The sequence below is a fragment of the Carettochelys insculpta genome, chromosome 1, assembly GCF_033958435.1.
Source record: "Carettochelys insculpta isolate YL-2023 chromosome 1, ASM3395843v1, whole genome shotgun sequence".
NCBI classification, from domain to species: domain Eukaryota; kingdom Metazoa; phylum Chordata; order Testudines; family Carettochelyidae; genus Carettochelys; species Carettochelys insculpta.
In genome coordinates, this window is record NC_134137.1 from 68388003 (window position 1) to 68403088 (window position 15086).

Here is a 15086-nt window from a genome sequence, read left to right on the forward strand (position 1 = left end):
GAGATCTCTGATGAACAATGTGGATTTCTGAAAGACAGAGGTACTGGTAACGCAATCTACATTTTAAGGTAATTAATTGAAAGAGCACTGGAAGTTCAAAAGGACATGTATTTGTGCTTTATGGATCATGAGAAAGAGTTTGACAGAGTAAAACATGAAGAAATGATGAAACTGTTGGAAGAACTGGATATAGATGGGAAGGATTTGAGAATAATTAGAAAAATCTACTGGGCACAGACAGCAGCCATCAGGGTCAGAGAAAACCTTAGTAGATATGTGAAGATAAAAGGAGGAGACAAGGTTGTGTTCTTTCACCTGATCTCTTTAACTTGTACAGTGAAATAATAATGTGCAAAATAGAAGGTCTGCCAGGATTAAACATTGGAGGATGTAACATCAACAACCTGAGGTATGCAGAATAATACTGTTTTAATAGCAGAAAGTGAAAAAGATCTTCAGGAACTGGTTAACATTGTCAATAAAGAAAGTGAGCTGATGGGACTCAAGCTGAGCATCTCAAAGACGGAAGTAATGGTTATTATGAAGATGAAGGTACTGCTAATGTGTGAGGTACTAGCAAATGGAACAGTTCTGTGTCAGGTAACTAAATTCAAGTACTTAGGATCTTATATCACATTTGATGGTAGGTGTTTAACTGAACTGAAATGCAGAATCGCTCAAGCAGAAGCACTATTTCAGAAAATGAGAAGCATTCTCATGAACAGATCTTTATCATTGGTGATTAGGAAAAGAGTGCCGTGAAGTTATGTAGAACCAGACCTCATGTATGGATGCGAATCATGGACTATCAGAAAACAAGTTGAGAAGTATGTCAAAGCCCCAGAAATATGGTTTTTAAGAAGGATGTTGTTCATCTCATGGACAACCAAAAGGATGAATGAGTCTGTCTTAAATGAAGCCAACCGCCAAAGAATACTGCTAAATAGGATAAGAACAAGTCAGGCAAAATTTATAGGCCGTATAACTAGAAAGTCTGCACTTGAAAATTTAGTGACAACAGGAAAGTATAATGGAAAGTGAGGGCGAGGTAGACAATGTGAGAAAATATTGGATAGTATCACTTCATGGTTGCATTGCCATAGTACTGTGGAGATGCTCCAGAATCCTCGTAATAGACGGGTGGAAGACCATGATCGCCTACGGTAATCAGCATGGCACAAATGAATGAATGAACGGTGAAGTAATGCACACACTACAGTTGAATCTATATTACCACTTTACTGTGCTGCAGCTTCCTGATTCAGAAGCGTGGAATCCTCTCTTTCTCCTCCCTCCGCCCAAACACAGCAAGGTACAGTGCTGGAAAGTACCAGCGTAAACCAGGCTACAGTGCTGGGAGCTGCGTTTCCAGTACAATTAGCTACTTTCCTTATGGAGGTGACAAGTATGAGAGAGGTAGCCGTGTTAGTCTGTAGCTTTGAGAAAAAGAATTCTTGTGGCACCTTATAGACTAACAGATATGTTGGAGCATAAGCTTTCGTGGGCAAAGACCCGCTTCATCAGATGCATGAGTGGGGGGGTGGTTTCAAAGGGGTATTTAAGGAGTGGGGTCCCAGTAAGAGGGAGGGCCAGAGCTGACAAGGTCTATTCAGCAAAGTGGAAATGGCCCAGTATCAACAGCACTTATCAAAACAGGAAAAATCAAGTCAGATCAGACAGGGGGATGTGAACCTTTGTCACAGTCTAATGGGGAGGTATTAGCACTCAGAGCAGAGAAACTCTGAGTGCTAATATCTCCCCATTAGACTCTGACAAAGGCTCACCTCCTCCTGTCTGATCTAACGTGTTTTTAACTCTTTTGATAAGTGCTGTTGATGCTGGGCCATTTCCACCTTGCTGAATGGACCTTGTCAGCTCTGGCCCTCCCTCTTACCGGGACCCTACTCTTTAAATACCCCTCTGAAATCACCATCCCACTCATGCATCTGATGAAGCGGGTCTTTGCCCATGAAAGCTTATGCTCCAAAATATGTTAGTCTATAAGGTGCTACAAGACTTCTTGTTGTTCCCTTATGGAGGTGGTTTACCTAAGGTGATGAGTTCTCCCAGTGCTCCTTCCATGGCCACACTTTTACTTGAAAGCACTGCTGCAGCTTTGTGTTTATTTTAGAAGTCTAGACAACCTCTAAGTAAGGAAAATAGCCATTGATAGTACCACATACACTGCCAGTGAAGAGTTTTGACATGGGAATGACTTAACTGCCATGGACTTTGGGTGGGTTTGAACTGGAGATGTAGAGGTAGCATCCTCTGTACTCCATTTCCAGCCTCTTAAGCCATCCAGGGCTCCTGAAGATATGAGCATTACTTAGTAATATACATCATCTTATGTTGTTTGTTATTTGTAATCTTGCACTGCAAAAAAGCAATTCCCTGTAATGCATGCTGATATCCATTGTAATAGGTTAATTTGGCTTTTATATTACAGTTTGCTCTAAACTAAATAATATTGATTAATATTTATTTCTGTCATTGGAATTTAGAATTAGACAGTAGAGAAGAGAAACAGCTGCTAGAACTTGCCTTAGAAGAAAAGGAAATCATAAACCAAAAAATCAACACATATTGCAAAAAGGTGAGCTAGAGATGAAGGTACAGTCTTTGAGATGAAAGTCTCTTGACATCTTCATTTACAAGTTTTCAAGCCGCCAGGCAATTTTACTGTTCCAGACGAGGTTTTCTTAACAGCAGACTACAACACTTGCCATTAATGAAATAGAGATACAGCTTTTTTTCCCTCATTGGAAGAGACGTTGAAATATTCACTCTAGAATATTTTTTCTACTGCTAAATGAACCTGAGAAGCCCTTTCCTGTTGACACTTTTTGTATGTGTGCTTGTTTGTTTTCTGCCATCTTCTCTAACACTGTCTGTGTCTCTAACACTGAGAACCATTATGCCATGGCGTGGTGTTCCACCAATCGTTCATGCAGCAGAGAGTGTACAGAGAAAGGCTTTATCCTTTGGAACTTTTCAATCCTTTATCATTTTCTTCAGTTGAATAAGACCAGTGTGGAAATAATTGTCATAAGAGGAGCTTAAAGAAATTCAGTGAAAGTCTTTGTGTTTGTGAATCAAGAGTGTCTGTTTTAGAAAATTAAGATAATCTGATTGTATGAATTTGACCTTATTTTTCAGAAGATCCTATGTCAGTGTAAACTTGCCTTCACGGCTAGTATTTTCTTCACAAGACAGTGGTGCTGCAGGGGCTGATTTGGGTGGTCTCGTGTTTTGCATTGTGGACTCAAACTTGCAGTAGCCTCCATTAATACACCAAAATCTCACCTTTGTGTGCCAGGAATCTTAGAATATAACGCTGACTTAGCAGTTTGCATTCCTAACTACCTGATTTGCATTTACAAGTCTGGAGTTTCTGTGTGTTCAGACTGATGCAGACATGAAGGTAGGATATATATTTGTTCATGAAGGGAGATACTGATATTTTTTCATTCTTTTCAGCTTTTCCAGAGCATAGTGCCAAGGGAGAAACTTGATGAAAGTGATGTTATGTTAGAGGTGACAACAGGCAGAACCACTGGAGGTCAGCATAGTCATCACAGTTGAAGGTTACCCCAAACATCAGTTCGTGTTTTCAAGGCTTCAGTTGTTTCTTTTATATTTTAATAATGTAAAATTATACTTTCTGGAGATGTGGTAATTATCTAAATAAAGCACTATCTCCAGTGACAATTCTCTTTAGAATTACTGCTAATGCTAAAAATTGGCAACTTTCAGGGAAGATTCTATAAACTTATGTTTCTTGTTGTTCTATCTTAATTTTTAGGTGACATTTGTCAACAGTTCACCAAAGAAATGTTTGAAATGTACCAGAATTATGCAAATTACAAATGTTGGACCTTTGAAATTCTGAACTACACACCAGCTGAGATTGGTATGATACAGTTTTTCTTTCTGCCAATAAGATTAAGCTAAAGCTGTGCCTTTGGACTGTATCTCTCGTGCATTATTTGTCTTTAAAGGTGGATTGCACCATGCAGCTGCTCATATTTCAGGAGACTGTGTCTACAGGTATTTGAAATATGAAGGAGGGACTCACAGAGTTCAGCGAATTCCTGAGACTGGCCTATCATCAAGAATGCAGCGTATTCACACTGGGACGATGTCAGTTGTTGTCCTACCTCAGCCAGAGGAGGTAAACTAATTTTTAATCAGAAATAAATTGACCTGTCTTCTTGACTTTTCTTTTTTGATCTTTGAGTATGTGTAAAATAATAAACACCGAGGACTGAGCCAAGTTATTGATGTAGTATATCTTTGCTTTAGTAAGGCTTTTGCTACTTGCTTTACCCTCTCATAAATAAAGTAGGGAGATACAACCTAAATGAAGCTACTTTATATGGTGGGTGCAAACTGGTTAGAAAACCGTTCCCAGAGAGAAAATTATCAGTGTTTCACAGTCAAGCTGGAAGGGGATATCAAGTGGGATCCTGCAGGGATTGGTCATGGGTCCAGTTCTGTTCAGTGCCCGAATCAATTATTCTAGATAATGGCACAGAGAGCACACTTATGAAATTTGTGGGTGATATCAAGGTGAGGCGGGTTGCAAGAGCTTTGGACAATAGGATGAACATTCAAAATGATCTGGACAACCTGAATAAAAAGTCTGCAGCGAGCAGGATGAGATTCAATAAGGGCATATCAAAATATTCCACTGGGGAAGGAACAATCAGTTGCAGACTTACCAAAGGGGAGATGACTGCTTAGTAAGGAGTACCTCAGAAAGATATTTGGGAAACAGTGGTTCACTAGCTTAATAGCAGTGCCCAGATTAACGTTCTTGCAAAAAAAGTAAACATAATTCTGGGATATATTAGCAGGATTGTTGTAAGCAAGACATGAGAAGTAATTTTTCTGCTCTACTCCATGCTGGCCAAGATTCAACTGGAGTATTGTGTCCAGTTTTGGGAGCTGTATTTCAGGAGAGAAGTAGACAAATGGGAGATAGTCCAAAGGATATCAATAAAAATTATCCATGAGAAAAGATGGAAAAATGGGTTTGTGAGGGAGGGACATAACAATTTTCAAGCACATAAAAGATTTTTACAAGGAGGAGAGCAAAATATTGTTCTTATTCACATCTGATGATAGTCCAGTGTGCAATGGGTTTAAATAGTAGCAAGGGAAGTATAGGTTGGAAAACTTCCTATCAAAGTAGTTGAGCCTTGGAACAAATTGCCTAGGGAGGTTGTGAAATATCAGTCATTAGTTTTTAGGAGCAGGTTAAACAAACAGTTGTCAGGAATGTCTAGCTGGTACGTAGTCCTACCTTGAGTGCAGGAGACTGGACTAGACGATATCTCAAGGTCCAGTCCAGTCTTGCACTTTTATGGTTCTATGAAAGTTAATGGTATTAAGCTCTCTATCTCCTGGCATTCACAAAACTGACGCAACTCACTGCAGGTTGAACCTCTCTAATCTGGCACCCTCAGGACCTGACTGGTGCTAAGCCAGAGAATTTGCCAAACCTCAGGAGGTCAGTATTGTCTAGCATATTACCAATACTTACACTGCTGATTGGGCTCCTAGAAGACACTTAGGGGTAATTAGAGCTAAATAACAGCACAGAATGCTGACAACCGGGACTCGTAGCTGGAAACAAATTTTATGGAATCCTGGTAAACTTGGGCACACCCATAATAGGTGGACATCCAGCTAACTAAAATCATGCCAGACCACGGATGTTGCTGGACCAGAGAGTGCCAGAGGAGAGAGGTTCAACCTGAAGGAGTAAAACAGATTCTAAATTAAATAATATATTGAGGCTTGGTGGTACATCCCAGCAAAAGTTTGCTATAATATAATTAACCTCGTTGAGTAGTTTTTCTTCTTTTTCTTTTAAATCACACATCTTTTCTTACCAGTTCTTTTCTCTGATTAAATAGATGGTAAATCTAAACTAGAGATTTGGCCTGTTTTTCTGAAATCTCCTTGTGGATGTTCAGCCATCAGTTTAAATGTAACATGGCTCCTACTCTTTCCCTGCAAGCTCTCTCCCCTCTCTCCTTTCTCAATCACTGGGGACACCACTATCTACAGTGTCACTGAGACCAGGACCCTAAGTGTCATCTTCAGCTTAGCCCTTGTTCGAACAGAGTCTGAACACTCTGTATGAAGCAAGCAGGAGGGTTTATTAGACACAGTGCTGGTGGAGTTCCACTTCGCTCATCAGGACTCAATGAAGCACTGCTAGACACTAGATTACAATTGATTATATAGATTATTGATGAGATGGGTGTCACCCACGCCTGGATAGGTTCTAGCAGCAAGACGTAATGAGCACAAAAAATCAGTCAAGTAGCACTTCAAAGACTAACAAAATAATTTATTAGGTGAGCTTTCGTGGGACAGACCCACTTCTTCAGACCATAGGCATACCAGAACAGACTCAATATTTAAGGCACAAAGAACCAAAAACAGTAATCAAGGAGGACAGGTCAGAAAAAAATGATCAAGGTGAGCAAATCAGAGAGCAGAGGGGTGGTGGTGGGGGAGGTCAAGAATTAGATTAAGCCAAGTATGCAAACGAGCCCTTATAGTGACTCAGAAAATTCCCATCCTGGTTCAAACCACATGTTAATGTGCTGAATTTGAATATAAAAGACACCTCAGATGTCTCCCTTTCAAGAGTGGTATGGAAATTGTTCTTCAGTAACACACAAACTCTTAAGTCATAAACAGAATGACCCACTCCATTAAAATGTTGACGAACCTGTTTGTGGATCTGGAGTGTTTTTCTGTCTGTTTTGTGCCCTTTAACTCTTTGTCCAAGGGAATTTGAAGTCTGTCCAAAGTACAAAGCATCTGGGCATTGTTGGCACATGATGGCATATATGATGTTAGTAAAGGAGCATGAGAATGTGCCCATGATTCTGTGAATAACCTGGTTAGGTCCAGTGATGGTATTTCCAGAAAAGATATGTGGACAGAGCTGGCAGTGGGCTTTGTTGCAAGGAAAGATTCCAGGACTGGTGTTCCTGAGGTGTAGACTGTGGCTGTTGGTGAGGATCCTCATAAGGTTGGGAGGTTGTCTGTAGGAGAGAACAGGCCTGTCACCTAGGGCCTTCTGGAGTGTGGCATCCTGATTAAGGATAGGTTGTAGGTCTTTAATAATTCGTTGCAGTGGTTTGAGTTGGGGGCTGTAGGTGATGACCAGTGGTGTTCTGTTCTTGGCTTTTGAGGGCCTATCGTGGAGTAGCTGGTATCTGGGTGTTAATCTGGCCCTGTCGATTTGTTTATTATTTCTCCAGGTGTGTAATTCAAGTTTATGAATATTTTTGGTGAAGATCTTGTAGTTTTTGGTCTCTGTCAGTTGGATCAGAGCAAATGTAATTGTACCTAAGGGCTTGACTGTAAACAATAGATTTAGTTATGTGTGCAGGATGGAAGCTAGAAGGGTGCAGGTAAGCATAGTGATCAGTGGGTTTCCGGTACAGTGTGGTACCGATCAGGCCATCCTTGATTTGTACTGTAGTGTCCAGGAAAAGTATCTCTTGCGTGGAGTAATCAAGGCATAAGTTGATGGTGAGGTGCAGATTGTTAAAGTCTCTGTGGAATTCTTCTAGAGTCTCTATACCATGGGTCCAAATCATAAAGATGTCATCAATGTATCTTAAGTAGAGGAGGGGTAATAGGGGATGAGAGCTGAGGAATTGTTGTTCCAGGTAAGCCATAAATATATTAGCATATTGTGGAGCCATGCGGGTGCCCATAGCAGTTCCACTAATCTGGAGGTATAATGAGCACAGTAAGCCAATAATCTAAAAAGGTAACAGAATATCCCTGCCTGTAGTTTATCTCTAGTACAGGTGGTTTCCTCCACGTTAACCAAAACAGATATACAATGACCAGTTTGTGTCAAGATAGGATAGAGAATATAGCGATGTCTCCACACTGGCACCTCTGGGCGGTTATCTAGAAGATTTAAAGCACAAGTCATTAAAAGCCATTAACAGCATACAGCACTAACAGTTGGTTTTCAGGGCCTCTTCTTGGAATGTAGTTGCTGAAGCAGCTATTCCTCCCTTCAGACTTCAAGGCCTTTCCTGCCCTTCTCTGGGTATTGTGAGGGAGATAAGAAAGAAGGGGGCCCAGCAAGGTATCTGATGAGAGAGATAAGGGAGAAGAGATCCCAGCGAGGTATTTTTCCACCCATACTAGCTGGATTTCTGTATTATAGGCCTACTCCAGATTTTAAGAATTGAATAGGGGGTCTTTAGCACAAACTGTGGCCTGCCTGAGGAATTTTCACCCTACAGCCCTTTACCACATTGTTTAAATTATGCCTAAATCTTGCTTCTTATTTCTTTACATTTCCAAGGTACAACCTTTCCTGTCATCCATACAGTGAAAACTTATTGTCTTGCATTTCCACTGCTGCAAACTCCCTATTGGTCTTGCTTCATTTATATCCATGAAAAACACTTCAGCAAAGATCATCTTCCACGCTTGGTACTATAACCACGTCACTTCTCTCTTTGCATTCCTCCACCAGCTCCCCGTTGTCCACCGCATCAGATATAAACTACTTATCTTAGCTTATAAGGCCCTTCATGGCATACCTGCGACCCTACCTGTCCTGTCATAGACATCAGTCATAACCTTCTAACCTGGTGCTTAAAATTAAACTTGTTGAGATGCCTACTCTGCAATTTTCAGAAATGCCTAGACAATTTAGTAAAGTGAGCACAAACTGCCTAGTTAATTGTTCATGTTAGTGCAGTGCCTTGAACAGTGAAACCCATGGCCTCTAAGGTGCTACCACAATAGATAATAAATAGTAACCTTTCTCTCTTCTTCAGCAGTTTTAGGCCCTTATCATGCAAACACTTAAACGTGTACTTCAATTAACTGGACTATAGAAAGGAGTTAAGTTAGGCATATTCGTTAGTGTTTATAGGATTGGGGGCTTCAACTGTGGCGTAGATGCACAATGGTGTGTAAGCATGGGACAGAAATCAGAAGTAGTTTCAGGTACATAGAATCAGAGAATCCTAAGTCTGGAAGAGACCTCAAGAGGTCATCGAATTCAGTCTCTTGCCCAAAGCAGGACCAAGCCTGATTATAGGGGCTCCTTTCCCACTCCACGCTTTGAGTGGAGAAAGTGGGGCCCTGCAGAAACTTAAAAAAAACTTTGCCTATACACAGGCTTTATCTTAAAACTTCCCAGGGTCACAGATTCCACAACCCTGGGGGATAGTTTGCTGCCAGCACTCAAGTGGGAATAGATCCCCTAACCCAGGAAGACACACTCGGGATGTCTTCCTGTGGGGTACCCCAAGCTCTTAAACCCCCTCAGTAGAGAGCTTAGACAAAAAAAAAATTCATTAGCTGACCTTTCAGTGTAAGGCATGCATATATACAGACCCTTCTCAGGACACAGAAATCAAATCATTTGCAAATAAATAAATAAAAATGTAATTTATTCACAAAACAAGAGAAAAGTAAATCATGGGTTGCATGCAGAGAAAGATATTTCTCTGGGATTTAGCTTAAAAGTTACAGGAGACAACATCAAGTCAAACAACAGCACAAAAGCGAATACAGAGCAAAGAAGTATAACTATACCTAAAACAAACATAATCTAAATGTGTCTAACTATATATTTCCCCTGCACTTACAACTCTGTGGCTGGTTTTGTGATGGTCAGGTTATTTCTGATTTTTCATTCCAATTGCCTGGGAGACATTGCCCTCTGGGTCTTTCTCCCTGCCATCTGCAGAGAAACAAAGCCCTGAAAGCTGCAGTTGTGCTCAGTTTAAACAAAACTACATTATTCCCATTGGCTCACCTGGGATTCAGGTTACCTCAAGAAGATTAACCCCTGCCCTGCCCTCATTCATGACATCATCCCAGCCAGGATTTTGTCAAGCCAGGACGTAAAAACCTCTCGGGATGGAGATTCCACCTATGTAACGCATTCCAGTGCTTCACCACCCTCCTAGTGAAAGGTGGTTTCACGTTTAGTTTTTGCTAATATCCAACCTAGACCTCCTCCAGTGTAACTTCAGACAATTGGTCCCTGTTCTGCCATCAGTCACTACTGAGAACAGCCTCTCCTCTTTAGAACTGCTCTCCAGAAAGTTGAAGGCTGCTATCAAATCACCCCCTCGCTCTTGTCTTCTGCAAATTGAGTAAGACCAAATCCCTCAGCCTCTCTTTGTAGGTTATGTGCTCGAGCACCCTAATCATTTTGGTTGCCCTCCACTGTATCCATGTCCTTTCTGTACTGAGGGGCCCAGAACTGGACACAATACTTCATCTGCTTCTTAGTCTCCGTGCCAGTTGTTATGGTTTTACAGTAACATTTTCTATTCTTTAATTATTTTTCTCTCCTTTGTTGCTATCTGGAAGACTTATCACAAACAAGGGAAAGTGACTGATAACACAGGAGAAACAGTGAAATGGACTATGCAGTAAACCCTCAACTAAAGGGCAGGAGGGGGTATCCGTTAATGCCGAAAGTCTATTAAATGTGAGGGATTATTGTATTCGCATAGTACGTACCCCCACAATACTGTAAATGGGCAACCTACCAGAGAGGCTGGAGCTGCTGAGCCGCTGCTGCTGGAGCCTCATTGCATCCTGGACTGCCACAGCTGGAGCCTCAGCCACAGCTAGAGCTGCTGCAGCCAGAGGCTTGCCATGGCTTAGGCCATGGTCACTGTTGGAGCCACCATGTGCACCTCTCACCAAGGGGTGTGGCACATAAGTGAGGGCCTTCTGCCCATGTATGTGTCCCACCCCTGGAGGGAGGCACGCATGGTGGCTTCTCAGCTATAGCATGGGTCCTGCAGCTGCTCCGGTGGCCCCAGCGACTCCTCTGGGGGCCCCAGTGCAGCTGGGTCCCGCAGCCACTCTCTGTGGGTCCAGCTGCGGCAGCCCCTTCAGTGGTGGCTCCGGTGATTCACCAGAATGTATGTATTTTCTTTGCCGGGGTTAGTGGGGAGCTGGTAGATTCAGCAGACTTGGGGACGATGGGGGGACTGGCAGATTTCCGTTGTTCTTGAAGTCTGCTGAATCGGAGTCCACTAAATTGTGGATTTACTGTACACAATGGTTATCAAAGGCACAGAGTACATAACTGAAAAAAAGAGAAATGTTGTTTGTTCACTAATTTCGGTTAGTGTAACTTAGATGTTACTAGTAACAATGGGAGGCAAGCAAATTTTACAAGAAGTGGTGTTTTTAAACTGATAGCATCTCTTTACAAAGGTTATGAGGCGATGACAATTTAATTTTCTTTGACTCTAGGTAGACGTTAAAGTGTCTCCAAAGGATTTGCGCATAGATACTTTTAGAGCCAAAGGTGCTGGAGGGCAACACGTAAATACAACAGACAGTGCTGTGAGAGTTGTTCATATTCCCACTGGTAAGTGTGTTTGGAGTTTTGTATTATTAACTTGTGGCCCGTTAGTGCACACATGCACACAAACTAGATCCGAAATACAAAGGCTCTGGTCCTGCAGGCTGCTTTGCTCAGGCACTGGGATCTGTCTGCACAGAACAGCTGGCAGAACTGCAGCCCATGCAGAGAAAGTCAGGTGGCCTTTCTTGTTTCTTGGGGAGCACATGTAGGTTTGGACAGATTTATTTCAAAAATAGCACAGCCAATTTTATCTTTACTATGTGACACACTTAATAAATGGACCCTTCTTTGAAGTGAAGAGGGGACCTGGTGGCTGATTGAAATAACATCTGTAAATAGAGCATCGTTAATTGTCATTGAAGTCAGTGACAATTGAGGGTACAGTTTACAGCATCAAGTCCTGAGACAATACTTATCCCGAGTATCACTTTGAGATTAGTTGATGAGAAGCACCATAAAGTTGTACACACACACACACACACACACACACACACACACTCTCTGTATAACCCTATATTATTATTTTAAACCTCCTAGTGTAGACAACGCAAATTATATTTTAACACATATTAGCTGATTTAAATAGAAAGGAACATAAACACTCCCAAATTAAGTGTCATAATGTAGTAAGAAAAGCCAAAAAAGATTTTGAGGAACAGCTAGCCAAAAATTCAAAAAACGATAGTAAAATGTTTTTTAAATACATTAGAAGCAGGAAGCCCGCTAAAAAAGCAGTGGGGCCCTTGGACGATAAAGATATAAAAGGAGCGATCAAGGAAGACAGTGCCATTGCGGAGCGATTAAATGATTTCTTTGCTTCAGTCTTCACGGCTGAGGATGTTACAGAGGTTCCTAAATCTGAGCCAGCCTTTTTAGGTGACAAATCTGAGGAACTCACTCAGATTGAAGTGACATTAGAGGAGGTTTTGGAGTTAATTGATAAGCTGAATAGTAACAAGTCTCCAGGACCAGACAGTATTCACCCAAGGGTTCTGAAAGAACTCAAATGTGAAATTGCGGAGTTATTAACAGTGGTTTGTAACCTATCCTTTAAATCCACTTTGGTACCAAATGACTGGAAGACGGCCAATATAACGCCAATATTTAAAAAAGGCTCTTGAGGAGACCCTGGCAATTATAGACCGATAAGTTTAACATCAGTACCAGGCAAATTAGTAGAAACACTAGTAAAGAATAAAATTGCAAGGCACGTAGAAAAGCACGAATTGTTGGGCAAAAGTCAGCATGGTTTCTGCAGAGGGAAGTCGTGTCTGTCTAATCTGTTAGAATTCTTTGAAGGGGTTAATAAACATGCGGACAAGGGGCACCCAGTGGACATAATATAGCTAGATTTCCAGAAAGCCTTTGACACGGTCCCACACCAAAGGCTTTTATGTAAATTAGGTGGTCATGGGATAGGAGGAAAGATCCTTTCATGGATCGGGAATTGGTTAAAAGACAGAAAACAAAGGGTTGGAATAAATGGTAAATTTTCACAATGGAGGAGGGTAACTAGTGGTGTTCCCCAGGGGTCAGTCCTGGGACCGATCCTGTTCAACTTGTTCATCAATGATCTAGAAAATGAGGTAAGCAGTGAGGTGGCAAAGTTTGCAGATGACACCAAGTTGTTCAGGACAGTCAAAACCAAAAGGGATTTTGAAGAACTACAAAAAGATCTCAGCAAACTGAGTGATTGGGCAGCAAAATGGCAAATGAAATTTAATGTGGGTAAGTGTAAGGTAATGCATGTTGGAAAAAATAACCCAAATTACACGTACTACATGATGGGGTCAAAATTTAGCTACGACAGATCAGGAAAGGGATCTTGGAGTTATAGTGGATAGTTCTCTGAAGACATCCACGCAGTGTGCAGCGGCAGTTAGTAAGGCAAATAGGATGTTAGGAATTATTAAAAAAGGGATCGATAAGAAGACAAAAGATATCATACTTCCCCTATATAAAACTATGGTACACCCACATCTTGAGTACTGCATGCAGATGTGGTCTCCTCACCTCAAAAAAGATATATTGGCATTAGAAAAGGTTCAGAAAAGGGTGACTAAGATGATTAGGGGCTTGGAACGGGTCCCATATGGGGAGAGGCTAGAGAGACTGGGACTTTTCAGTTTGGAAAAGAGGCGATTGAGGGGCGATATGATAGAGGTATATAAAATCATGAATGGTGTGGAGAAAGTGAATATAGAAAAATTATTTACCTTTTCCCATAATACAAGAAGTAGGGGACACCAAATGAAATTGATGGGTAGTAGATTCAAAACTAATAAAAGGAAATTTTTCTTCACACAGTGCACAGTCAACCTGTGGAACTCCTTGCCCGAGGAGGCTGTGAAGGCCAGGACTCTATTAGGGTTTAAAAAAGAGCTTGATAAATTTTTGCAGGTTAGGTCCATAAATGGCTATTAGCCAGGGATAAAGTATGGTGCCCAGCCTTCAGAACAAGGGCAGGAGATGGATGGCAGGAGATAAATCACTTGATCATTGTCTTCTGTTCTCCTTCTCTGGGGCACCTGGCATTGGCCACCGTCGGCAGATGGGATGCTGGGCTGGATGGACCTTTGGTCTGACCCAGTATGGCCATTCTTATGTTCTTATGTTCTTATGTTAAATGAACCCTGGATTCTTAGATGCAGTATTAGTATTAAAAGGGATCCGCTAAAAAAATCCTTCAGTTCATCTTTACCAGTTGTGTTAAAACTTGTCCCATTTACAGTACGGTTCTAAAATATATTAACTAAAATGTTCTTTAGCTAACATGTTTTAAAAATACACCTTTCATCCAAATGTGAACAGGCCCATAAAGAAGTAGAACTAGAAGGTTCTGTTTGCCACATATTTTGTTCTTTGTTATGATGATTCTTTAATCAATGTTTTCTTGAATTTTATGCAGGACTAACAGTAGAATGTCAGCAGGAGCGATCACAGCAACTGAACAAGGAAATAGCTCTGCGGACACTGAGAACTAAATTGTATCAGCAAATCATTGAAAAAGATCTCAGCCAAAGGCAGAATGCCAGAAAACTGCAGGTGAGAACTCTTTCCTCATTGAGACTTGCCATAGCTTTGAGCTTTCAGCGTTAGCAACAATAATTCCCGCACCCCCCCCCTTTTTTTTTAAATAAGGGCAGGAGGGAAGAAACTGTGTACAAAGGCATGTAGGTTCAAAAGGAACACATACGCTTGTTAGTGTAGGTAAGAATCAGGCCGTTACCATCAACGCCAGTTATGTAACTTCGTGTAATTTACATCCACTTTAACGTCCTTTTGAAACTTGCCAATGATATAAAGGAGCTTGGCGCAAATGAGAATTCAATCCAATGAGTTTTGGTAGTCACATTCTCAAGCCAGTTTTAAAAACAGTAATTGCTGGGACTCTACATTGTGTGTGTATGTGTATGGGAGGGGAGAGGAGAGATAATAAGAACATTCTTGATATCAACAATCTAGCCACTTCAGAGCCATGATAATTTATTATGTTTTTGGAACTTTAGGCAACCTCATGAGGAAGAAATAATTTGTATTGACTAGCTTGTAATTAACTGAAGTTTAACTAAGTTACCCTTACCTCTGAGGTAAAATTATATGGTTGCTTTTTCCCCACCAATACTGCCATTCTTTTCTTTTGTTCTGAACATCTTGCTCTTTACAACATGAATTTGTT

The 15086-nt window shown here is 41.2% G+C and overlaps 1 protein-coding gene across 4 annotated transcripts in view; it reads left to right on the top strand.

Annotated features, from left to right (window-relative positions):
- The window catches only part of MTRF1 (mitochondrial translation release factor 1), a 33502-nt gene that overhangs the window by 12814 nt on the left and 5602 nt on the right, over positions 1 to 15086 (top strand). For all 4 annotated transcript variants that reach the window (XM_074988509.1, XM_074988518.1, XM_074988528.1 and 1 more), the window contains exons 3-8: positions 2505 to 2596; positions 3481 to 3562; positions 3806 to 3913; positions 4002 to 4174; positions 11293 to 11410; positions 14316 to 14452. In XM_074988509.1, the coding sequence (XP_074844610.1) occupies positions 2505 to 2596; positions 3481 to 3562; positions 3806 to 3913; positions 4002 to 4174; positions 11293 to 11410; positions 14316 to 14452 (710 nt within the window). The remainder of the gene's footprint in view (positions 1 to 2504; positions 2597 to 3480; positions 3563 to 3805; positions 3914 to 4001; positions 4175 to 11292; positions 11411 to 14315; positions 14453 to 15086) is intronic.